The following is a 25,773-nucleotide window of genomic DNA, read 5'->3' as shown; positions in this document are numbered from 1 at the left end:
ACTCATGCATGGATCGCGCCATTCCAAATAGAACCAAGACGCTCTCCTCAAAAAAAAAGGAAGCCAATCTGGTGGTCCCCTGCCATAAACAAACTATATAACAGAAGGAAGAAACTGTTGCAGAAGAGGAAAATCCCAAGATGCAAAATACTCCCTTACCAGTCTCACTAAGAAGCTGAGATCCCTCATAAAATCCTCCAAAGCTAGTTTTGAAAATAAAATTGCCAAAGATTCTAAGGGCAACCACAAGTCATTCTATAGCTATGTCAAGTATCTAAATGCCAATGTTCAGATCTGCTCTGAGCTACAACAGAATGGCATTAAATATACTGATCCTAAGGATAGTGCCACTATCCTGGCAGATTGATTCAGTGCCAACTTCACCCCCTAAAGGGCCCATCTCAGTGCCAAAAGATTTCCAAATTCCGGTAATCACGGACACGCAGGTAAAAAAAGCACTCACGACATCCTGGGCAGTGTACTACATGAACTACAAAATTAACTGGCACCTCACCTAAGTGTCATGTTTAATCATAGCCTCACCTCAGGCTTTGTGCCCAATGAGTGGCATACAGCTACAGTTATCCCACTTCACAAGGGGAGGATCCACCTTGTATCCCTCAAACTATCGTGCCATCAATCTGACGAGCCTGATCTGCAAAGCCATGGAACACATTATCATGGAACTTATAAACAGACATAGGCAACCTTCAAACACTGGATCCCACCCAATTTGGTTTTGTAAGGGGCCGATCTTATCTCCTCAACCTGATTGACTTCTTTAAATCAGTCTCCAGAGCCGTGGACGAGGGTAAGGCGGTCCACATAGCCTATCTGGACCTCGCCAAGGCCTTCGACTCCATCCCCCACTTTGAAATCCTAGATAAACTTACTAAGCTGGGCATTAATCCCTACGTCACTCGATGGGTTGCCAACTGGGTTACTGACAGAACCCAGACTGTAAAAGTAGCAGACTCCAAATCCAGCTCCAGACAAGTGACAAGTGGAGTACCTCAGGGTTTAGTCATGGGACCACTCTTGTTTGGCATCTACTTCTCTGAAGTACAGGCCAGCACTAAAGGACTCTGGCTAACAAAGTTTGCAGATGACTGCAAACTGGGACCATTATTGAATCCCCAAATGATGTGGATATTCTACAACAGGGCCTTACAGAAACAAGTTGCTTGGTGCCAGAGCCATGGGCTCAAGCTAATTGCCAAGAAATGTATAGTTATCCCCTTTGGGAAAAACCATGTACCCATGATTTGCCACATAAGTGGCAGTACACTAAACACCGGAAGTGTGATAAGGGAATTAAGGACACAGGTGGACAGTGGTCTCACCTTTGATAACCACATCGCCACAACAGTCAGGAAATCCTATGTGGCACACCTAATCATGAAGGGCTTTTCATCCAGAAAAAAAAGGAGGTTGTTGTCCCACTGTATTCATCCCTCATTAGACCCATTGTACAGTACAATGCCCCATTTGGTATGTACCTCACAAGACATGTACAACAACTGGTAAGGCCACAGAAATACCTCACTAAAAGAATCACAGGCCTAAAGCAGATGCCCTATGCTGACTGTCTAAAAAAAGTCCAGCTGTACTCTGCCGCATATCACCTACTCCGAGGCGATCTCTGCTTAACATACAAGGCCATGTCAAACCCAGAGCTGTTGGACATGCTACACTTAACGAAATTGCAATCCCTCAGATCCACACGCTCCACGGATCTAAACCTGGTCATTACAATGAATAAAACATGCTGGATAGAGGGATAGGTTCCTGACCCAGAGACTCCCCATACTCTGGAATAGACTGCCCATACATGTCAAGCTGAGCGCTTCCTTGGCCCTTTTCAAAAGGAACCTTGATGATTGGATGGGAGATAGGAAATTCACCCCAGGGATCACGTCAGTCGCCCTGCTAGACAGGGGGACCAGGGAAATAAATATTCTAGGAAGAAATAGCCAGGGAATTGTTATGGCTAGGCCGTTGGCCTAGTACAAACCTATGAACCTATGGAAAGCAAGACCCCCCTCTAGTACTGTCTTACCTATGTAAACTATTGCAGACAAGGTTAGCTTTCTCATCCATTAAAGCCCACTTGTCTGCTATTTCAGCATGCCTACCTCTACACATTCCAAGCTTCCAGACTACCAGCTAAGTTATTCCATAAAGCGTTCCTTCACCTCAGACCTCCCAGGAACCCGCCCCCATTGGACCTCAACTATGTTTTAGAGAAGCTCGTGCTTCCTCCATTTAAGCCAGCAGATAAAGCCTCCCTAAAACATTGCACATTGAAGACTGTCCTCCTTGTGGCCTTAACCTCAGCCATGAGAGTGTCAGAGTTGCAAGCCCTCATGGCTATTCCACCCTTCTTAGTATTCCACACTGACAGGGTTACTCTTAGAACTAACCCCTCCTTCATGCCCAAGGTGGGGAATGACCTTTCCCTAAATCAGGCCATCCACCTACCAACCTTCTTTCATAACCCACAGGGGAGACGGTGAGAGAGTACTCCATTTCCTGGACGTGCACAGACAACTCTGATGGTTATCTGCACAAAACCAAGTCCGTCAGACAAGTTGATCAACTGTTTATCTCCTTCCACCCCAGGGCCCTAGGGAAGGGAGTGACTAAATAAACAATTTCAACATGGATTTCCAAAGCTATAACCTTTTTGCTACAAACATGGGAAATCCCTGCAAGGTACTGTCAAAGCACACTCCACCATGGCAATGCTCTCCTCAGGGGCTTTCTTCAGGGGTTTGGATACATCCACCATACTGGAAGCAGTCACTTGGTCTTCAGTGCACACCTTTACCAAACACTACAAATTAGACCACATTTCTAGGGCCAGAGCTATTCTCCATGGATTCCTGGAGAACGAGAACTCAACTAGGCCACCTCCCCCTTCTTCACAGTGAGCTTTGGCACTCACCCATATGTGATGAATACTGCAACATATGTGAATGGAAGGGCATAGAAAAGTTGTGTAAACTCTTACCATAACCATAATGTCCTTCTCTTCTATGTTGCAGTATTCCTTCTCACCCACCTACCCCTCCTGTTATGCAGCATTTCCCTTTCTGGGTGGCACAGGGTTGGCATTACCCTTGCTAGGACTGGTTCCGACTGGGGCTTACAGTTCTGAGGGCTGGGGCATGCAGATGTCACTGTTATGGCCCACGTTTTACTAGCTACGTCAGATGTCCCATGCACCATACAGTGACTGAAATCTTTTGTATACTGACCAGATGTTCGGGTAGGAAGAGAAGTAAACTCATATGTGATGAATACTGCAACATGACAGAGAAAGGACATCTATGGTTTTATACAACTTTTCTTTCCTCACAATATTTATTCTCTGCTTTGCCTTTTGATCTTTCTGCAGCTTCAAAGGTCTTTAACAAATGTCTGGCCCTTGTGGTAACCTTCTGCAGAGTTCAGGGAATTCAAATATTCCCATATTTGGATGACCTTTTGATTAAGCCCCCTCTCAGCAGCTTCTGCTTCAGGATCTACACTTCACTATGCTTTTGTGCAGTGTGGGGTTCACAGTCTCAAAAATGTCTGACTTTTTCTCAGGTTGAGTGTTTTTTTTAGGATGCAGGATTCAGACCATTCTGTTGTCTCTCACCTCCCAAGTTTCTCTCTTTGACTGCTTATTTCCAGTCTCTTCTTCCTGTTTTAGTCCTTCCTGCAAGGGAATTTCTCTGAGCTCTGGAGTACTTTGCATCCACCATTCCCATGGTTGCCTTTTCCAAACTCCACATGAGGTAGTTTCAATGGTATTGCAAGACTTTTTGGTTCAAGTACTTTTTTTTTTTTTTTTTTTTTAATATAGAGTATCCGGTTCCTCTCTCACCTTTTATCGAGCTCGAGCACCACTGGTGGATTTACCAGATTTTCCTGAATCCAGGTGTCCTTTTCAGGTTCCTGTCCCTGCTCAGGAGGATGCTTCTGATCACTGTTGGGGAGCCTCCTCCAACAGCCTAAAAGTCCAGAGTCTTTGTTCCCATCAACAACTGGCAGACTATGTCAACATCAAGGAGATGAGGGCTCTACTTCTAGCTCTTCAGGCTTTTCACTCTATCTGTGTTCCAGGTCCTCTAAAGTTTTTTTTTTTTTTTTTTATATACAGACAATACCACAGTCATGTAGTACATCAACAAGCAAGGGGGCACAGAATCCTATCTTCTTTGCAGGCTGGCTCTTCAGGCTTAGGATTTTGCAGTCTACTGTCAGTCGGTTCTTCAGGCTGTCTACATTCCTTCAGAGCATAATCTGATGACAGACTCTTTGAGCAGGTCCAGGACTAATCCTTGCAGATGGATGCTTCACAGGGAGGTGTTTCTGAACATTGTATGTTGGAGGGTACTTCTGTGGTGGATCTTTTTACCTCCCTTCTGAACAGAAAACTTCCCAGTTCTTTTCCAGAGTGCAAAGTCTTTTGGCTTGGGAAGTAAATGCCATGTTTTTTTTCTTGAAAGATGTTTTTGTATACCTATCCTCACTCTTCCTCCACAACTGAAGGTTCTGCACAAGATTATGTAGGGTATAATCAAAGCCTTGTTGGTGACTCCCTTTTGGCCCAGATGGTACTGGTTCCCCCTTCAATTTGATCTGGCCAGGGGCAAGCATCGCAAATTACCTCACAGGATGGATCTTTTCACCCAAGACAAGGGATCTCTCATTCATGCTCACTTGTCCACCCTTTGATTGACACTTTAGGTGATACGGTTTTGATTCCTTTTTGGCACCAGTTTTCTGAGGATGTGCTTTGTTTTTTGCAGAAGGCTAGAAAACCGGGTCTCTATTACATTATCGAAGTTTCAAAACTTCGAATCTGATATGATCGACTCCATATAATCGAAGTCTTGAAACATCGAAAATATAGTAAAATACAACAACCTACAAAAACAAACCATTTAAATGCTCTAAGCAGGGGGGGCAAGCCCCCTGCACCCCCCACACCCCCCCCGCTACTTAAATATACCAACTCCGTGATAGCACTACAGTGCAGAAAAGGGAAATCTTCCCTTTCCGCGCTGTACGGAGATCTCCGTTAAAAGATTCAGAATTTCAAGACTTCGATCATATGGTGTCGACCATATCAGATTCAAAGTTTTGAAACTTAGATCTGATATAGACCCAAGAAAACCTACTACTAGAAAATTGTGTGTGACTAAATTAGAAGAGGTTTTCAATTTGATGTCTCAAGCATAACCTGGTCCCTTTTTCTGTGTGGGTTCTTATTTGTGTAAGTTGCTCAATTCTGGGTTTGACATATTTATCTGTTAAAATTTCATTTGTCAGCCATTTCTGCTGGTCTGCCTCTGAATGCACCTTTAGCTTCTAGTTTTGAAGTTGAGTAGTTTTTAAAAGGCATCAATTATATTCGGTCTCGAAGAAAGCCTATTCGTCCTCCTTGGGAACCTTACTTTTGTTCTTGAGAAATTGACTAAGCCACCTTTTGAGCCTGCATTTTCTTTCCTACAGCGTTGTGTTTGGAAGGCTGTATTGTTGGTGTCTTACTTCTGCCAAGAGTCTCTGAACTTCAGGCACTCTTAGCGGTTTCAGTTTTTCTGTATTTTCACAGGGACAGGGTGTCTCTTCATACCATTCCTTCTTTTATGACCAAGGTGGGTAATGATTTGTCCTTGCATCAGTCCACTCGTTATCCTTTTTTCCCCTTCTGCACAGAATCCTAGTCCAAGGATTCGTCACACCTTGGATTTACATGGACAGCTCAGATATTATATAGACAAGATGACAAATTAGGAATTATGAGCAGCTTTTTGTTTCATTTTGTGGCAGGAAATTGGGTTTGGTGGCATCTAAACAAACCATCTCATCCTGGATTTCTAAGGCTATTTCTTTTTTGATATTTTTATTTCTGTTCGTGCTCATTTTACCAGGGCAGTGGCCTCTTCTGGTGTTTTGTTTCAAGGGTATGGATACTTGATCCATCTTGGAAGCTGCTACTTGGTCTTCTTTTCACACTTTTACAAGTTGGATGTCATTTCTGTGATCAGGGTGGGTTTTTATAGGGTCATCCTTCATGGGTTTTTTGAGGGCTGTTTTGTTGCTTCCTTCTCCTGTACTTTACAGTAGCTTTTGTACTCTTATAGGAATAAAGAATACTGCAACAGTGATGAGGAAGGATATAGTACAGTTGTGTAAGATCTTTGCCATAATGGTAGATGATGTAATTTTTATTGTTGCAGTATTCTCTCACTCCCCCCCCCCATTACTTCTGTTTTCCTTCTGGCTGGAGGGGTCTTTTTTTTTTTTTCTTTTCTCTCCTCCTGCCTCTCTCTTGGATATATGTGTTACTTTCCTCTGGGGCTGCTCTAGTTCTTCTCTGGCACTTCAGGCCTATTGATTAGATAGTTGAATGTCATACATGTAACTTGCGTCTTGCACATAGGACATATGTGTGATGTATGGTGCCCTGGAAGATGTGAAGGGTTTGGTTTGTTGGCCAGACAAATGTTTTTCTATCCTCGGCAGGATATCCCAGGAGTAAAGAATACTGCAGCATTGAGAAGCAGGACATTTACTGTTATGGTAAGATCTTAAACAACTGTGCTTTACTGGATGAGTGCAAATAAGCCGTTAATTCTAACTTCCAATGTCATTTCAATTAATAATTACAGTGACTACTAAGGTTATATTAACTTATCCATTGCACATTGTTTAGGATCTCCTATTTGTAAAGACAGATTTATAGAGTGATAGCTTTTTTGTAAACTTTTAAAAGTATAAGGATGATTAGGTCTTTGTCAAAAAACATAGTAAAATAATTTGTCTTTTATAGATATCTTACAATGGACCAGACACGCAAACTTCTGCTAGTATTGGAATCTGATCCTAAAGTCTTCACGTTACCTGTTGTGGGAATGCAAGTACCTTTAATTACATGAGAATGATCTTTGCTGCCTAGAATGAATAAAGAAATGCTTTTAATCTATATATTTGCATTCATATGTCAATACTGTGGATAAGCGCCTAAATTTTATGGACCTGAATAAGTTTCTGAATCTTAGAAATGGGCAGGCAGACACACTTTGCCCTCGGAGCCAAAGAAAATTAGGTTTAATTTATAAAGTTTTAACATTTCTACTAAGCATGATTCAGATGTGGAGTAAACTGAGGAGCATGAGCCTAAACAGATAATGAGAAAATTTAGTAATAGCATGATGTCCTTCCATAGATTACTGTTGTAGTACTCTGATACTATTGGGGTTATCTCAACAAGATAACCTGATGTCCCACTGGCACACCAAAGCCATAAACCTTCCTTATGCTAGTAAATTTGGTGTATGACCTAAGCCCTTGGGTGTAGGGATACATAAGTGGACACGGGAGAGTAAGGTCTTTCTGCAAATCTGAAATTAGGATCTTTGCTCCTGTTGGTCTGCTTTCCAAATTGATGGCTTCTACCATAGCCTACACTTGTGGTTGTGTTCCATTGAGGATCCTTCATTTTCTTGTATTTTTTATTGAAAGATTTGTTAATGCCAGCTAAGAGAGGGAAGTGTGATACTGTGGTAGGTAGGTACCTGATAAAGACCTCCACTATCAGTGCTTTGTTTTCTGTAATCCTGTTTAGCCCCTAGACAAAATATATCCGCTGTGTCGATCATTTGTTCCTAAAAACCTCTGTACTTGACTTTTTGTTATTAAAGATATACTTTAAAAAACAATGTCTGAACTGCCTCATGCAAACCAGGATGGCACAACCCTCTGCTGTAGATGTCCTGCTTGCACCAAAAAAGTTCAAGAAGGCTAGGCTCAAACAGTTTGCTACCCAGTCTGATTTGGATACACCCACTGAAATGCTGCAGGAATCCTTGGTACATTGGACTCCTTTTCAGACCCCCTGTACCACGACCCTGCCTGAGGGCCAGTTTGGTATCTGACACACTCATTTCAGAGGCTATTCATACAGGCATGGTTGAGAAGGGGAGACTGAAGGTGATAATTTCAGAGGGACTGGAGGGCATTCCCCAAATCCTTGTTAGTGGAGATGTTCCCAGAGCTTTGAGTTTTGAACCGCAGCTTTTTGCTAGGGCAAGCATCATCTCTAAGAAAAATAAGCAGAAAACTAAAAATGTTTCTCCTGTTCATATGTCTTAGGAAAAGGAATGGGTGGAATTCTCACATTTCCTATAAAAAGCCATCTTCTCTATGAAATCCTCTTCATTCCTTTCAACTCTTTCACTTCCCCTCCCCTTTCAGAAGAGTCTGCATGACTCATCTGAGGATGAATCTGATTCTGATGAAGGTTCCTTAGACTGTCCATCACAGATCATTCTCCTTGGTCAGCTTGCCTTTGATGATGATACCTTGTCTCCTAATTTCCCTCTTGAGGAAATGTCTTTTGAGGAGCTATTACAAAAATGCTTCAGCACTTGAATCCAAGAGTGTACAACTTGCTAGAGGGTGAGGCTCTTGTGCCTTCTCCTGTCCCTCCAGTCTTGAAAGCTTTCCTGAATGCCTTTGCATCCATTCAACTGATTCCCAGCCTCCAGCACCAAAGAAGCCTGATAGATTCTATAAGGTACTTGAGAACCTTAAGCTTCTTTACAAATATCTGGTAACATATATACGTATTTTTACATTTCTACTAACAAATCTACTAAGTTTCTGCAACCAGCTAATATTTTGCCAGTTGATCGAGATGGTAGGGTCATGTACAGGTATGGTAAAGAAGGGTTTTTACTTGTGAAATGCTTGTTTGTAGAGATTTAAGTTACCAAATTCAAATGCCAAATTACCTATTACCATTTTTAGTGGATCTAAATAAAACCCTTGCTAACATTAAGGCTTCTGATTTTAAGCAAGACACAGTTTCTATGCATGTGTAAGCTCCACAAGTTGCTAGGCATTCCATTAAATGCAGCAATTATGCTGCAGAGAGACTTCTTCCAGGCTTTTGCTACTGGATCAGTTATTGGAAGATTTGCTTGCTTTGCCTACAGTCCCTCCCTGAGCCAAGATCTTGGATTTTCCCCTTTACAGGTTACCTTTTATTAGGACCCTCTGCAACAGAACTTTACAAGACTCTGTAAGAGAAGGGCAAAATGGTACAGGACTTTAAACACATTTTCTCACTTCAGTGTCTGGGTATCCAAGAAATAACCCAGTTAAACCCACTTCCTTTGTCTGCAGAGATCAGAAACCTTCTCAGAAGGGTATGAAATAGCTCAGGAAAAGATTTCATGGTAAGCCTACCAGAGACCCAGATATGGAAAATTTCCCTTTCCAAACAAGTCAGCCTGACTATCTGCTCTCACCTTCTTCCCTCCTTAGTCCAGGAATCCCATTATCAAAAAGGCTAACCCTTGTCAAATGGGTATTATCCATCATTCAACAAGGTTACAAGATGTATCGGAGGGAAATTCCATTGTTGAGGAGTATTCCTCCTTGCAGTCAAATGCAGGTCCCTTGCTTGTCTCTTACAGGATCTCCGGATCAGTGTACCATAGAATTGGTGCCTGACCAGTACCTATGAAGAGGCTTTTAGTCGAGACCTTTTTTCTAGTCCCCTGAAAGGAAGGTACTTTTGTGACGTCCCTCCTTTGGGCCAGTGATCAAGGATCCTCAATCCTCACCATTTACACTGGTGGGGAATGTTCACTAAAAAGAAAAATAGATGCACACAGTATTTTCAGATGCAGCTCTCTGCACCAAGTACAGTTTCCTTTACGAGCACACAGGGAATGCACACTCCAGTTCTGGGGCTGGGCTGCCTCTACAGGCCACAAATAAGATTCCCCACTGACACAGCTTTAAAGATGAGTTCTTAACTGGGTGTTCCAAGCCAAGTCCTCCACTACCCTCTTTATGAAGTCAGTGTTCAGTGTACGCGTTCAAAGTAGATGACACACACACACTTTGCAGTTTGATTTTCACATGTAAACACCTGGGAAAGGCTGGCACGGTTTACCTGATTTGCCACATCGCCCCCAGGTTAAGATAGATATACTGCCACCTGCACACCCACAAAGGTAGCTACTCTAAGGCTCTTACCAGGGTACCCAATTGCTTTTTAATACTTGTGCAAATGGTAATGTTTGACCAAACGGCAAGACTTTCAGGAATGTGGAGCCACAGTGTCACTAAATGTAATTCTTCTCCAAGGTTAAATATTTTCTAAAAGACCAGGCACAATGAAAGATATAGATATATTTAATAATAAAATAGGAAACGTGAAAATACTGAAATATCTATTTACAATAAACATTGGAGTTTGTCACAGAAAATATATAAAAAAAACACTGATGGAAATACTCACAGATGCAGAAAAAAGTAACATTTAACTGATCTTACTATATTTTCCTAACTGACTGAAGAATTACTGTTCCCCACTTACTTGCTAGAAGAATGCCAGATGGAAATGGATGAGTGTGACTTGTCAGGTCCCAGAAAACAGAGTGCTGAGTGCTTCTGTCACGTTTCTCACTAGTATCTAAATTCAAGTTTAAGTGCTGGCTGCAGGATGACATCACATCTGTTCACCTGACTTTGGGGTTTCCACACTACCACCTCACTAGCGACTGAGACAGGATTTGGTACAGATGTCATATTACACACACAGAGCTTTGCTAAGGCTTAATACAGCATCTGGAAGCTATAAAACAATCCCAACCCTTCCTGCAGACAGACTTTTCACAGATGTTGCATCTCTGGCAGCATTCAGACCTGTGAGATAAAATATTTATGGCCTAAACCAAGTCATTTAATCTCTAGCTATTTTTCTTAAGGTTAGCTGGGCTGAGCTTAATACTTTCCCTTCCAGTGTCCTCTGTTATAATATATATACATTTCAGCAGTTACAACTATACAAGCTGACATACATGTATGTTACTTTTCTGTCCGGCAGGACCCACTGGATATATTTTTAACAAGCAGCTTTACAAATACATTTTTAACATGAGCATCTTGTACAAATCAGTTTGATATTCAAATGGCAAATAATTCTTTACAAAACTCCAGCCAGCTGTACTGGCATATGTTACGCATACACTACCATACTCTCTCTGGCACAGCTGGGACTATCTCACATAATCACAACTTGGATACCTATTCTAGATTTATCTCACCTCAACACCTTTCTGGAAATACCATTTTTCAAGATGCTGTCACTGCAAACTCTCTTTCCTCAGGACTTTCTGGTCTCCTTAGTCTTGATGGATGCATACCTGTGCATCCCCATTCACCCCACCTGCAGAAAACCCCTCATATTCTCCGCATTTTCAGCCCACTTAAGTTTTCTACTGCTCCCAGGGTCTTCACAAAGTGCCTCACCAAGCCATTGCTTTTTGCAGAACTGAAGGAGCACAAATTCTCTTAACTGGACTACCTTCTTACCCAGGCTACCTTTCAGGACACCATAGCTGTACATCACAGTTTCATAAATACACTTCTGAAGAGTCTGGGATTCATCTCCAGTAATCTTTTCTAATCTCCTGTCATATTGTTTTCTTGGGTTGCAGACTTAATGCCCTGTTGATGACCACCCCCCCCCCCCAAGATAATGTACAATTTCTTTCCATCTTCTTCCATTTCCTTCTTCTTCAGTCTACCTTGTAAGGGAGATAAGAACCCTGGGATACATGGCATCAACCATTCCATTGGTACCTTTGCTAAGCTACACATGAGAAATATCCAGTTGTACCTGAAATCTTTATGGTCTCAGCACTGTCATTCACTGGACTAGCAATTCCTTCTCTTACCCCTTCTGAAGAAACTGCAATGGTTGATATCCCAGATCCAACTAAATCTGGACCTTCCCTTTTTTCCCATCCAGTCCCAACCAGAAACTGCAGATAGATGCATCAGATCTGGCTTGATGAACCTTGACAGGCTCTTTTTCATTGCAGGTCCAGTGGAATTCCTCTCAGAATTTTCACAGCCTGCACCACTGTAATGTGGTATGTCAAAAATCTGAGGGGCCAAGTCCTACCAGCTGTGTAGGCTAGCTCTTCTGGCATTGGATTAGGCTATAAAGGCAAAATCCTGTCCCTTCAGCTGATGTACATCCCATTGGAAGACCGTGTACTCCTAGATTTTCTAGGTAGGTCCATGGAAGACCCACATGAATAAATGCTAAACAATGAAGTCTTTTTGTGGATATGGACAAAAGATGGGGTATTAAGTAGCCTGTTAGACTTCTCAAGCTGTTTTGCTCCAGGACTCCTTGCCCCAGGGTGTGAGGACGAACACCATACCTTTCTGCTGAGAGGGGAAGTACCTCTCTGCCTCCCCCATCCCAAAGTTTCTACTGAAGATCCAGTGGAAAAGACTAAACATCTTGTTGGTATCTTCCTTCTGATAGGCAGCACTGGTTACCGTAAAAAGTGGACTTAAACAGAAAAGAGGTTATCTGCTTCATACCATCTTACAGGCTCTTAACCTGACACTGTGGGTGATAAAAATGTTAATCCCCTTCAGGCAACAGTTTTCCGAGGACATGCTTCAGCTGCTCCAGGAGCTGGGAAGAAGTACTGGAAAGTCTTACATCTCCAAATGCAAGAAATTTTCTATCTGGTGTCATAAAAAGAATGAGAATTCCCTTCAGATGGGGGTCCATACTATTTTTTCCTTTGTGTGAACTACTGAAATCTGGATTTGCTTACTCTTCTAAAAAAGCACACTTGCCTGCCATCTCAGCCTGCATGCTATTTGCTTTGTAGAGTCAGTCAAGCAGTTTCTAACAGGTGCCTTTCACTTGATTCAGCCAAGGATGGATATTACACCCCCCAAAGATCTTAACTCTGGTGGGGGGGGGGCACTTTGCTTCCTTCTGAATCCGTGGCCTTTGTATCCTTCAAGTTCTCTACTTGGAAAACTATTTTACTGGTGGCTGGGTCTGCCAGAGGGGTTTCTGAGCTTCAAGGCCTTATGGCTATCCTTTCTTTTCTTATTTTCCGTAAGTTTAGGATCTCTCATAGAGCTAAACCTTCTTCCATGGCCAATGTATTTAATGAATTGTCTCTGTCAGGCTATACATTTACCTACCTTCTTTCCAAACCCAGAGAGCAGAGTTAAGATTCATCTGCACTCCTTGGAAGTCTACAGACAACTGAGATTCTGCCTTGATGTTGGGCGATCCAGTCGCAAAGCAAACCATTTCCAATTGTATCTTTAAATCTATTTCCTTCCTTCCACGGCAAGTCCCTTGCCTTTACCTTTGAAAGCACACTGTACCAGGGCAATATCTACCTCTGGTGCCTTCTTCACAGACGTTGATTCCATAACCGTTCTGGAAGCAGCTACCTGATCATCTGTACATGCCTTCACTAAATACTACAGAGTCAGTGCCTTTTCTAGATCAAGGACTTATTTTGCCAGATGTGCACTTGCATTGGTAGGCAGCTTTCCTGTTTCCAGTCCATCTTACCCTTTCCAGTCTTCAAGCTTTGTGAGTAACCCAATAGTATTGGACTACTACAACTGTGATACAAGGAAGAACGTAGTATAGTTGTGTAAGAACTTACCATAACAGTAGATGTCCTACTGATCACTGTTGCAGTATTGCATCCCTCTGTCCTTCCCCCTTACTCTTTGTACTTATCTCTGTACATCTTCCCTTCTTTCTCCCCTCTTTTTTTGCTGGCAGTGTCTTTTCTTAGCTGTATTACTCAGGCTTTTACAGGGTCTCCTCGCTTAGATAGGAGCACTGTCTGCTTGTGTACTCCCTCCACAACTGGGCTTCGGTCATATGCCGGGTGTACTAGCATATGGAAAGATTATACCTCATTGAATAACCCCAATAATAGTGGAATACTGCAACAGTAATTAGTAGAATATCTGTTGTGATATCCCCATGTTGGGCCCAGTAGTCAAGGAGCCTGAATCCTCACCACTGATGTGAGCATAAAGCAGCATTACTTTATAGATCTTTTCTCCAGTACTAAAAAAAATAAAACTTTATTACAGCATGGGTTTTGCTGGTACTAGATGTCTACTCAGAGAAGTGAAGAAATGAAACAGTGGGTTGCTGATTCATGGAAAATGTAGATGTCCTATTCTAATGTTGCAGTATTTTATATGTGGGTTTACTCCTCTTGCTTCACGTACATCCAGCCAGTATGCAAAAGTTTTCAGTCCCTCCGTGGTGCGCGGATATCTGTTGTGGCTGTTGGAACGTGGGCCTTAAAAGTGATATCTGGGCGCACCAGCCCTCAGAACTTCTCTGCCACTAGTCGGACGCCAGGTGTTCTGGCTGTCGTCGCATTCGAGAAATCAGATAAGTACCTCGTTGAGGATTCTTTCAGTCCTATTATTTTGATTTGCCTGTTCATGTCATCCATAAAAGGCAAGTGTAAGTGCGGCTGGCAAATTCCTCATAAAGACGCACCCAAACAGTGCCTTTTCTGCTTGGGTCGGTTGCAAGACCACAAGGCCTACTCTATTTGTCAGGTGTTTGTGCCCAAAACCATACGTAGTCACTTGCATATACTTAATGTATACCTAGAAAATCAGAGGTTAAAACAGATTATATTAGGGAGGGGTTGGGAGGGTGGCCTAATGGTTAAGGTGTTTGCCTTACAAACACAAGGTGCAGGGCTTGAGTCTCACAAGGGATAATTGGCTAGGGTTAATGTGGCTCGCAAAGGCAGTTAGCTTAGTACTAATCTATGAACCTGTTGGGCATGGAGGCTTCATCCGACATACTTTCAGAACTGCCTAAAAAGAAGGCCAAGACCATATGGCCTACTACTGCCGCTGCACCTCTTCCTCCTGACCCTCAGCCTGTGGCCGTCAGCCTAGTAGAGGAATCTGGTACTGACGAACAAGATCTAGCTGGTACCTCCATGGAAGCCACACAATCCTGGGTAAACGGCATGTCCTTAGAGGCTGCACTGGTGTTGGTCTCCAAGGCTGGGGGGGACCAGCGATTTCCACAGGCCCATCGGATGCCTCCGGTACTTTACAGTTTACTGAATCTAGGCATTCATCCTTTCAGATGCCAGCTAGGCCCCTTAAGAGGAAAGAAAAGAGAAAGCACCTCTCTGCCCCTTCTGAAAGCATGCCTGACTGGCAGGACTTAGCCTGACTTAGGGCCTTTATGATCCTACGGCCTTCTACTGCAGGGAGCGCTAGCTTCCCTCCTCCTTTGAGCCCTAGGCCTCAACCTAAAGACTGTACTACCAGGGAAGAGGAAGAGCTATCTCCAGACTCTCAATCTCCTGCACCTCGCAGGCCGGATAGACTTTATAAAGTCCCTGAGACTGCCAAGCACCTCCTTAAATGCCCTCCTGCAGATCCAGCCACTATCTCTGTCTCTGCAGACAAGGTTTCTAAGCTCTTACCCACGACTACCATACTACCTGCTGACAAAGACAACCAAACTGTGGAATGTCTGGGTAAGAAAATTTACACCTTTGCCACTTTTTCTTTCAGAGCCACAAATTACCAAGCACACATGTCTAAGTACGCTTTATCCCTCCTGGTTAAAACCACCAAGGAATTGGCAGATGTTCCATATTGTGCTGTCAAAGCCTCACTGACTTCCCTTTTGGCCATTACCTCCCAGATTACCAGGTACTCAATCAAGTGCAGTTATGATGCTGCAGAAGCCTCCACTAGGTCTGCAGCATCAGCTTCTGCATTAAGGAGATATTCATGGTTACATTTGCAACCACTTCCTGGCACTTATTGATGCCCCCCTGGACAATACAACATTGTTTGGTGCTGAAGTGGCTGACCTCTAAGTCACTTCAGCAGAAAGGGAAAGAAATGCAGGATCTGAAACACTTGCTGGTTCCCCTAATACCAAAGTTTCAAAGAAACTACCCAGCAAGAACTCACTTCATAAGGAAGTATTCCCATCCTGCTACTTCCACTAGGCATATAAAGCCTACAAGGAAACAATCCCCTCCACCTAGAGCCCCCCCCCCACCAGCCAGAGGCCACCCTTTCAAGGTAGGGCAGGTACCATTTGAGTACTTGCCAACTTTGCCCCCCCCCACCCTCTCTACCTTTGTCAGCCCATCTCTCTCATTGCCTCCTAGTGTGGTCTCACATCACATCAGACAGATGGGTCCTGACAATCCTTCAAAAAGGCTACTTCATGTCCTGGCTCAACCCACCAAAAAGAAAGGACATCCCCAACTTCCATCGCAGCAACTGCACCTTCTGGTGCAAGTTCTGCTGGCTCAGGGCACCATCAAACCAGTGCCTACAGTATCAAAGGGAAGAGATTTCTACTCCAGAATTTTTCTGGTTCCCAGAAAAGACTGACCTTGGAGGCCTATTTTAGACCTATCCCATCTCAGTCTGTTCCTACAGGTCCCAACCTCAGGATTTTGACTCTTACTACCCTCTTCCCCCTCCTCCTCCCAAAAGGGTTCATGGCTACCCTAGATGTAAAGGATGCTTACCTTCACATCCTCATAAGACCAACATACAGGAAATACCTGAGATTCTTTTGTGGCCACTCCCACTTTCAATTCTCTGCCTTCCCCTTTGGGCTCTCTACTGCACCCAGGGTCTTCAACAAATGCCTGCCTCCAGGGATTGCTTACTGCAGGACAAAGGGAATGCACGCATCCCCTTACCTGGATGACCTGCTGATTGAAGCAGGCAACATACCCTCCTCCTACACATTAATTTTGTCGTGTCCCTCTTACAATCTCTGGGATTCTAGATAAATTCACCAAAATCGCACCTGGAGGCCACTCAAGACATTGTCTTCCTCGGGTGCAGAATTTGCACAGACCTCCTGAAAAAGCCCCCCACCCCCCTCCCAAAAAAAAAAAAAAAAAAAAAAAAAAATGGAAACCCTGACAGAACATTTGCTTCAGGTCCTCCAAAGACACAGAATTGACAGCAAGGCAGCACCTCAGGCTCCTGGGCTGCATGGCAGCCACTATCCCTATGCTACCACTTACAAGACTGCATATGAGAAAACTGCAATGGTATCTCCGGTCAGTCTGTACACAACTCTCCCAGCCTCTGGAGTACAAGATCCCTCTCCTCCCCTGCCTTAAACTATAGAAATCCACTGGTGGTAGACACAAGTGACCTGCCACCCGGACTTACTCTCCAACCACCCATGCCCACACAGGTCATGCATATAGATGCCTCCGATTTGGGCTGGGGAGCAACTCCAGGCCATTAAAAATTGCAGGTCCTGTGGCCACAGCCACACAAATGAGAACACATCAGTCTTCAAGAGATGAGGTCAGTTCTTCTGGCTGTTCAAGCCTTCCTACCCTGTCTCCAACAGGGTCCCCTGAAGATTTTCACAGACAACACCACAGTTCTGTGGTACCTCAACAAACTGGGAGGGACCAAGTCATACCTCCTTTGAAGACTAGCTCTTCTAGTATGGGAGCTGGCCACCTCACAGGGAGTGACTCTGCAGGTGGTCTACATCCCCTCTCTTCTCAACATCCAGGCGGATTATCTCAGCAGAACCAACGCAAACAACGATGAATGGATGCTTCACAGGGATGTCTTCCTGGATTTGGTCCACCGGTGGGGTATCCCTCAAATAGACCTGTTTTCCTCCTCTATCAACAGGCAACTTCCTGGGTTTTGCACCAGGATACCAGACCCACAGGCATTGGCACAGATACAATTTCAATTTCATGGAAGGGGAAGTTTCTATATGCATTCCCACCATTCCCACTAATTCAGGTGGTCCTGCTGAACAGACCAAAAATCTAGTTTGTGACTCCCTATTGGCCAAGACAGCACTAGTTCCCTCTACTTCTACAACTGTCCAAAGGCCATCACCAGAAGTTGCCCCTCAGAGTGGACCTTCTCAGACAGCACAAGGGATACCAGATACACCCACAGTGGCAGCTACCTCACTCACCCTGTTGCTGATAGGATTCTGATCCCTTTCAGACATCTTTATGACAAGGACTTGCTAAATGTCCTGCAGGAGGCCAGGAAACCAAATACCAGAAAATGCTACCTGTCTAAGTGGAAAAGGTTCTCTATATATGGTGTCGCAATAGATGGTTAGACCCGCTTGCCAGCAAGACTCCTTTAGTGCTGTCTTACCTGTATAAACTACTGCAGTCAGATTTGGCTTCTCCTTCTATTAAGGCTCACTTGTCGGCAATTTCAGCATGCCTTCCTCTGGAACCCCCTTTAACATTCAGACTCCCTGCTACGCTCTTTCCCAAAGGAGTGCTCCACCTTAGGGGCCATCCAGAAAACCATCCTCTCCACCTTGGGACCTTAACTATGATCTGGAAAAGCTTACGCTTCCCCTATTCGAGCCAGCAGGCAAAGCTTCTATAAAACATTGTACATGGAAAACTGTGCTACTCGTGGCCTTAACATTGGCCAGAAGGGTCTCAGAGCTACAAGCCCTTATGGCCATCCCACCCTTTCTTGTTTTCCACAGTGACAGGGATGTTCTTCGTGTTTCACTGTTGCAGTCATTACATTTGAGTTATCTGCTTGCAGGTAGCCCTCAGTCGGCCGGATTAACAAAGTCTTAGGTCCTGCGTCGGTTGCTGTCCCTTCTTCCATGACGTCAGGTCGTCAGGGGTATAAAACATGCAGACAACGCCATTACATCAGTCTTTCTTGCCGTGCGGTGCCCGAAGCAGAAGCAGTTCGCAAGTGCCGGTCAGCCGACTCCTGAAATTTTCGTTTTCGAGTTTCAAAATCAAAGTCTTCAACTAAAGCTAAGTACACTGTTTGGGAAACTTTTTCTTGCTCCTTACTGATGTCAGTAAAAGTTAATAATTGCATTACTTGTGGAAAGCAAATACCTCATAAAGATTTTCATTCGTACTGTAGTCCTTGCCTAGGCCCTGACCACGATGTACCTTGCTGTCGTTTTTGTGCTTTATTTAATCAGCGCACTATCCGTCGTCGGTATATTTTCGCCTCTAAATATTTCTGTTCTCGGTTTAATTATCCAGACATGTCACCGGTTAGCCATCCGACTACCGGGATTCCGAAAAAACATAAAGATAAAGACAGAGACAGGCTGCCGAGGTGCAAAACTGACGAGTCTTCTCCTAAGTGAGTCGCCAGTTCGCCGGAACGCAGTGAGGCTCTTTCTCAGTCCCTGATACCCGCTACTTCTGATTTGCAGGCCTCTACTGAGACCCATTCGGAGTCCGGTATGCCGTGAGATGCTTCAACTATGGAACCCGCGGATGTCTCTACCTTGGATGGGTCTGGAGCCGCTGTGCAGGCACCGGCTTCTGAGGGTGTATCCAGGCTTACGGACTTTCATATTAAATCGACGCCTCCTTCATTTCTTAGACCTAAATCTCGATCCATGTCTAAAAAAATGACGCCTAGGCCACATGCTGAGGCCTCTAGGCTTAAACAACAAATGATAAGAATGGCTGAAGATCTAATAACTCTAATCAGGGGTAGCCAACCCCCCTTCTAAGGGGCCTAGGATTGAAGTTGATTATGAATCTTCTGATCAGGATTCTGTTTTTTTCTGACTCTTCTGATCTGGATTTGCCCTTGCCTACTTATGAAGATTCTGATGCAGAGGACTCTACATACTCTAAGGGAGCATTTCCACTGGGAAAGCCAGTATTTTTCTGATTCAAAAAAGAGGCTTAGGGATTTCCTTATCCTACCTCAGCATTGGCATTTAGCTATTCCTCCTGTACTAGACATTGTTAATGATGCTTTTTCGGAATCTAGTTTGGCCCAGGATTCTCTTCCTCCTGCTCCCAGAAAACCTGACAGTTACTACAGGGTCCCTGAGTCCCACAAGTTCCTTTTCAAAAATCCTATTGCAAATCTAGAGACTATTTCACAGGGGCCCAAGGGCATTAAGGCTTCTACTGTAAAAATCCTACCCCTTCTGATAGAGACTCCAGGGCGCTGGATAGATGGGGCAAGAAGGTTTACACTTCTGCAGCCTTGGCCATTAGGGCTTTAAACTTGCCACTTTCATATGTTAAAATATCAGCAACATATTATTGGACTGCTTAAACAGAAAATGATGTTGATTCCTGACTGTGTGGAAAATAAAGAATTACAGGATTTAATGCATTCTGCCGAACAAGTTGGAAAACATACTTTGCAATGTGGTTTTGATTCATTAGAGGCCTCTTGCAGGGCTGCTGTTACTGGGTCTGTGCTCAGAAGGCATGCTTGGCTTAAGGAGCAATCTTTGCCTGAACATGTTAAAGCTAAATTGTTGGATGTTCCTTTAAATCGGGACTGCCTGTTTGGCAACAAGGCTGAGGAAGTTCTTAAAAAGATGGAAGATAAAGCTAAATCTATGCAAACTGTTAAAGATTTTTTACAAGTTCAGCCTCCTAGATTTAGTAGACACTGGCCCTCTAAGAATTAATCCTTTCCAGCCCCTTCCAGGTCTACTCAAGCCAAACCCAGACACAGCAAAAAACCCAGGTTTTAGTCCCAGGGGGCTCGCAGAACTAAGCAGTAGGAGGCCTCCACTTCCAAGTCTGGGAATAATAAGACCCCCCCCCCCCACCATGGTAAACTGTCTCAATGACTTTCTTTTAAAATTTCCAAGCACTTATCAACTGACTGCTCCTTTGGGGGCAAAGATTGCTCTTCATGCAAACAATTGGGAACTCATTACCCAGGACAAATGGGTTTTAAATAGTGTCCCAGTGATACACATTTCACTTCCATACATTGCCAACACCAAGTAAGTGGCCAGACCTCCCCCCAAATCAGTGGGCAGAGGCCCAAAAACAAGTACCTTCTCTCTTAAGCATGGGAGCTATTCAACTAGTACCAGAAGAGGAAAAGGGACAAGGTTTCTACTCGAGACTTTTCCTGATACCCAGAAAAGACAATTTATGGCATCCTATCCTAGACCTGTCTACTCTAAACACCTTTTTGGAGATTCCAAAATTCAAGATGCTGACTCTTCTCCAATTGCTTCCTATGCTAGGCAAAGATGCCTGGTTGGCAACACTAGATTTAAAAGAAGCATACCTGCAAATCCCAATCAGGGAATCTTGCAGAAGAATACCTATGCTTCAAAGCAGGCTACATGCACTATCAGTTCTCTGCACTGCCCTTTGGCTCATCTACTGCGCCCAGGGTATTCACAAAGTGCCTAGCTCCAGTTGCATTTTGCAGGCAAAGACATATTCAAATATACCCATACCTTGACGATTGTCTAATTCAGGCAGAAAGCCTGGACATACTTTTGAATCATCTGGCCTTTGTACAAAGGGTTCTAACTTGTCTGGGGTACACCATAAACGAAAAGAAATCACACCTGGTACCCTGTCAACAAATTATATTCCTGGGAGCAAGCTTGAATACAACTTCCCAGATGGCTTACCTTACGCCAGAAAAGCAAATTAATTTGACAACCTACTTCAAACAAGTAGGCCACAAAAACCCTTCTATCTGCAAGACAAATACTGCAAGCCTTGGGGTTCATGGCCTCCTGCATTCTTCTAATTCCATGTGCAAGACTGCATATGAGGAAACTACAGTGGTATCAAAAAGCCTATGGTGTAAACAATCTCAAGACCTAGAAACAATGATTCCTGTCATACCTTGCCTACGGCTAGAGTTCCTTTGGTGGGCAGAGGCCTGCCACCAAAATAAGGGACTACCTTTCACACCACCCCCTGCTGCCCAAACCCTAACAGACGCATCAGACTATGCATGGGGGGGCTCACCTGGCAGGGAAGTGCATTCAGGGCAAATGGAACCCAAGTCAAATGCACCCTGAATATCAATCAAAAAGAAATGTTAGCTGTACAGAATGCTCTGATAGCCTTCAAGGACCACATTCTTCCAGGACAACTAATGGTAAAGACGGACAATACCACTGTTATGTGGTACATAAACAAGCAGGGGGGGTACACATTTCTTACTCCCTCTGCAGACTAGCCATGGCATTGTGGAACACAGCATTGAGCTACCAAGTGCACCTACAAGCTCAATTCCTGCCAGGAAAATTAAATACACTGGCAGACGGACTAAGCAGAAACCTCATGGACCTACATGAGTGGAAACTGGAACAAAGGATTTTCAACATGTTGACAAACAAATGGGGGAGCCCAGATATAGACCTGTTTGCCTCTCCCCAGAACTACCAATTGGACAAATTTTGCAAAAGACTCCCCACAAACAAGCCTGGAAAGCGGATGCTCTGTCCTTCAGCTGAAAAAAAACTATCCATCTATGCCTTCCCCCCTCTGACTCTGCTCTCCAAAGTACTACTAAAAATCAAACAGGACAAACCAAGGATGATTTTGATTGCTCCAGATGGGCCGCGCCAACACTGGTGCCCCCTCCTGCGCAGTTTGTCACGGTTATCTCCATGGCACCTGCCTCAGAATCCTTCAATGCTTTCTCAGCATGAGAACCAGATTCTGCACCCTCAGCTTCTAACACTGAACCATGCAGCCTGGCTAATTACTTAATCTCTCCTTTACCATCCCTCAGCAAACCTGTAATGGATATAATTTTAGAGGCAAGGAGGCCTAGTACTAGAAAATCTTGTGCAGAAAAAAGGAAAAGATTCTGTGCCTGGAACCAGTCTCAAGGGATGAGCACAGCAACACCCAGTTTACCTCAGATTTTATAATACTTAACTGAGATGCTTCACAAAGGCCTGTCTTTTTCCTCCATTAAAATCCACGCCTCAGCCATTTCGGCTCATTATAACACAGAACCTCCCCTCTTCTCTCATCCACTGCTCAAGCAGTTCCTCAGAGGGGCCAAAAATTTGAGACCATCCTGGAGAGCTCCAACCTCAGCCTGGGACCTTAACTTTGTCTTGGAGAAACTGGCTCAGCCTCCTTTCAAGCCAGCTGCTACTGCAGACTTAAAATTTCTTTCTTGGAAAACAGCTTTCCTTTTAGAAATCACTTAAGCAAGAAGGATATCTGAATTACAAGCCCTTATGACAGTGGAGCCTTTCATCATCTTTCATGTGGACAGGTGTCCCTCAGAATCAATCCATCCTTCATGCCCAAGGTGGTATCCAGTGTGGCTCTTAATCAGTACATTCATTTGCCAAACTTCTTTCCCAATCCACATAATAAAGGGGAACGGATACTGCATTCCTTAGATGTGCACAGACAACTTAGATTCTACTTGGACAGGACTAAACCTCAAAGGCAATCTGAACAACTGCTGGTGGCATTTACTGCAGGGGCAGAGGGGAAGGCTATTTCAAAGCAAACTATTTCTAAATGGATAAGCCATTGCATTAATTTCTGCTATAAGCACCATGGAAAACCTATCCCCCAGGGGATCAGACCTCATTCCACCAGGGCTGCATCTACCTCTACAGCCTTTCTCAGAGGCGTCTCTACCAGGGACATCCTAGAAGCTGCTACCTGGAGTTCTGTACATACTTTCACCAAGCATTATCATTTGCCAATTTTCTCTAAATCCAGAGCTGGCTTTGCCACTGCAGTCTTGCAGGGCCTTATAGCTGTCACTAATGCTACCTAAATTCCTCCTTCCAACGATAGCTTTGGGAATCTACCCAAATGTAATGACTGTAACAGTGAAACACGAAGAACATAGTACAGTTGTGTACACTTACCATAAATGTAGATGTTCGAGTGTATTCGCTGTTGCAGTCCTGGTTACCCTCCCTCCAGCCCCCTAACTTATTTTGGCTATACCTCTACTTTCCTTTACTATGCTTAAAAACCTTTTTGGTGTATTTGCTTTTTTGTTGGAGGTATATCTTTGTGCTTTTATGTTTAATTGCTTCCCATTTGGGGGGCACTTGACATCTGGGGCAACTGGCATTGGCTGCATGTTTTATACCCCTGATGACCTGATGTCATGGAGGGAAGGGACAGCAACTAACGCAGGACCTATGACTTCGTTAATCAGGCCAACTGAGGGCTACCTGCAATCTGATAACCCAAATGTAATGACTGCAACAGTGAATAGACTCTAACATCTACATTTATGGTAAGTGTACACAATTGTACTTTACTCTTAGAACTAACCCTTTCTTAGAACTAACCCTTCCTTCATGCTCAAGGTGGTGAATGACCTGTCCCTGAATCAGGCCATCCATTTACCTACCTTTTTCCCTAACCCACAGGGGGACAGTGAAAGGGTACTTCACTCCCTGGATGTTCATAGACATCTCAGGTATTACCTGCATAAAACCAGATCTTTCAGACAGACCAACTTTTTGTCTGCTTTCATCCCAGAGCCTTGGGAAAGGCAGTAACCAAACAGACCATCTCAGTATGGATTTCAAAAGCCATTAACTTTTGCTACCAATAACATGGAAAATCTTTGCAAGGTGCTGTCAAGGCGCACTCTACCAGGGCTATGGCCTCCTCAGGAGCCTTCTTCAAAGGCCTGGACACCTGTTCTATTTTGGAAGCAGCCACTTGGTCATCAGTATATACCCTCACCAAACGTTACAAGCTAGACCATATTTCTAGAGCCAGGGCAGGTTTTGCCAGGGCTTTCTTCATGGATTCGTGGAAACAGCATCTAGACCCTCCTCCCCACTGACAGTGAGCTGTGGCACTCACTCGCATGTAGAATTCTGCAACATTGGAATAGAAGGACATAAAAAAGTTGTGTAAAATCTTACCATAACTATAAAAGTTCTTCTCTTCCATGTTGCAGTATTATTTCCCACCCTCCTCCTCCTCCTGTTACATTGCATTTCCTTTTCTGGATGACCGAGGACTGACATTGCCCTTCCTAGGACTGGCTCCGACTGGGGCTTTCAGATGTTCTTCGTGTTTCACTGTTGCAGTCATCACATTTGGGTTATCTGCCTGCAGGTAGCCCTCCGCTGGCCTTAATACCAGAGTCTTTGGATTTCTGCGTCGGATGCTGTCTCCTCTTCCATGATTTCAGGTCGTCAGGGGTGTAAAGCATACAGCCGATGCCATTACATCAGTCTTTCTTGCCGTGCGGTGCCCTTAGCAGAAGAGGTTCGCAAGTGCCGGTCGTCCATCTCATGAAATTTTCGTTTTCGAGTTTCAGATCCGAAGTCATCAAAAAGGTAAGTACCCTGTTGGGGATTCTTTTTCTTGCTCCAACCGATGTCAGTAGAAGTTAATAATTGTCTTACCTGTGGAAAGCAAATACCTCATAGAGATTTTCATTCGTACTGCATCCCCTGTTTCGGCCTAGACCATGATGTCCCTCGCTGTCGGTTTTGTGCCTTGTTCAACCCCTGAACTATTCCTTGTTGGGCTATCTTTGCAGCCAGTTACTTTCATACTCTGTCTCTGTACTCCAAAATGGCTTCTATAAGCCATCCGACTACCGATCTTTCGAAAAAAGTATAAGGTTAAAGACAGAGACAGACCGCATAGGTCCAAAACTGCCGACGACACTTCCGTTAAGCTAGTCGCCAGTCCGCCGGTACTCAGTGAGGCACTTTCGCAGCCCCTGATACCCACTACTTTAGATTCGCAGGCCTCTACTGAGACCCATTTGGATTCTAGTATGCCGCGAAATGCTTCGACTATGGAACCTGTTGATGTCTCTACCTTGAATGGGTCCGGAGCCACTGTGCAGGCACCGGCTTCTGAAGGTGTATTCATGCCTACAGACTTGCATTTTAAACCGACGCCATCGTTTTCTTCTAGGCCTAAAACTCACACCACGCCTGGAAAACCGACAACCAAACCACAGGCTCAGGCCCATATGTCTAAAAAAACAAATGCTTAGAATGGCTGAAGACCTTATTACCTTGATTAGGGGAAGCCAGCCTTACCCCGAGACCTAGAACTGATTTTCTTTGATTCTTCTGACCAGGAATCTGATATTTCTGCTCCTTCTGATTACCAGGATTTGCCCTTATCT

At 44.1% G+C, this 25,773-nt stretch overlaps 1 protein-coding gene across 1 annotated transcript in view; it reads left to right on the top strand.

Moving 5' to 3' along the window:
• STIL (STIL centriolar assembly protein) overlaps positions 1 to 25,773 on the top strand; it is a 1,728,658-nt gene that overhangs the window by 428,579 nt on the left and 1,274,306 nt on the right. The window contains exon 7 of the mRNA XM_044085829.1: positions 6,830 to 6,913. Within this exon, the coding sequence (XP_043941764.1) occupies positions 6,830 to 6,913 (84 nt within the window). The remainder of the gene's footprint in view (positions 1 to 6,829; positions 6,914 to 25,773) is intronic.

The sequence above is a fragment of the Protopterus annectens genome, chromosome 10.part0 (assembly GCF_019279795.1).
Source record: "Protopterus annectens isolate FY-2018-M chromosome 10.part0, PAN1.0, whole genome shotgun sequence".
Lineage (NCBI taxonomy): Eukaryota > Metazoa > Chordata > Ceratodontiformes > Protopteridae > Protopterus > Protopterus annectens.
The sequence above is the reverse complement of the archived record's forward strand: the minus strand, read 5'-3'. Positions and strand labels throughout refer to the sequence as shown.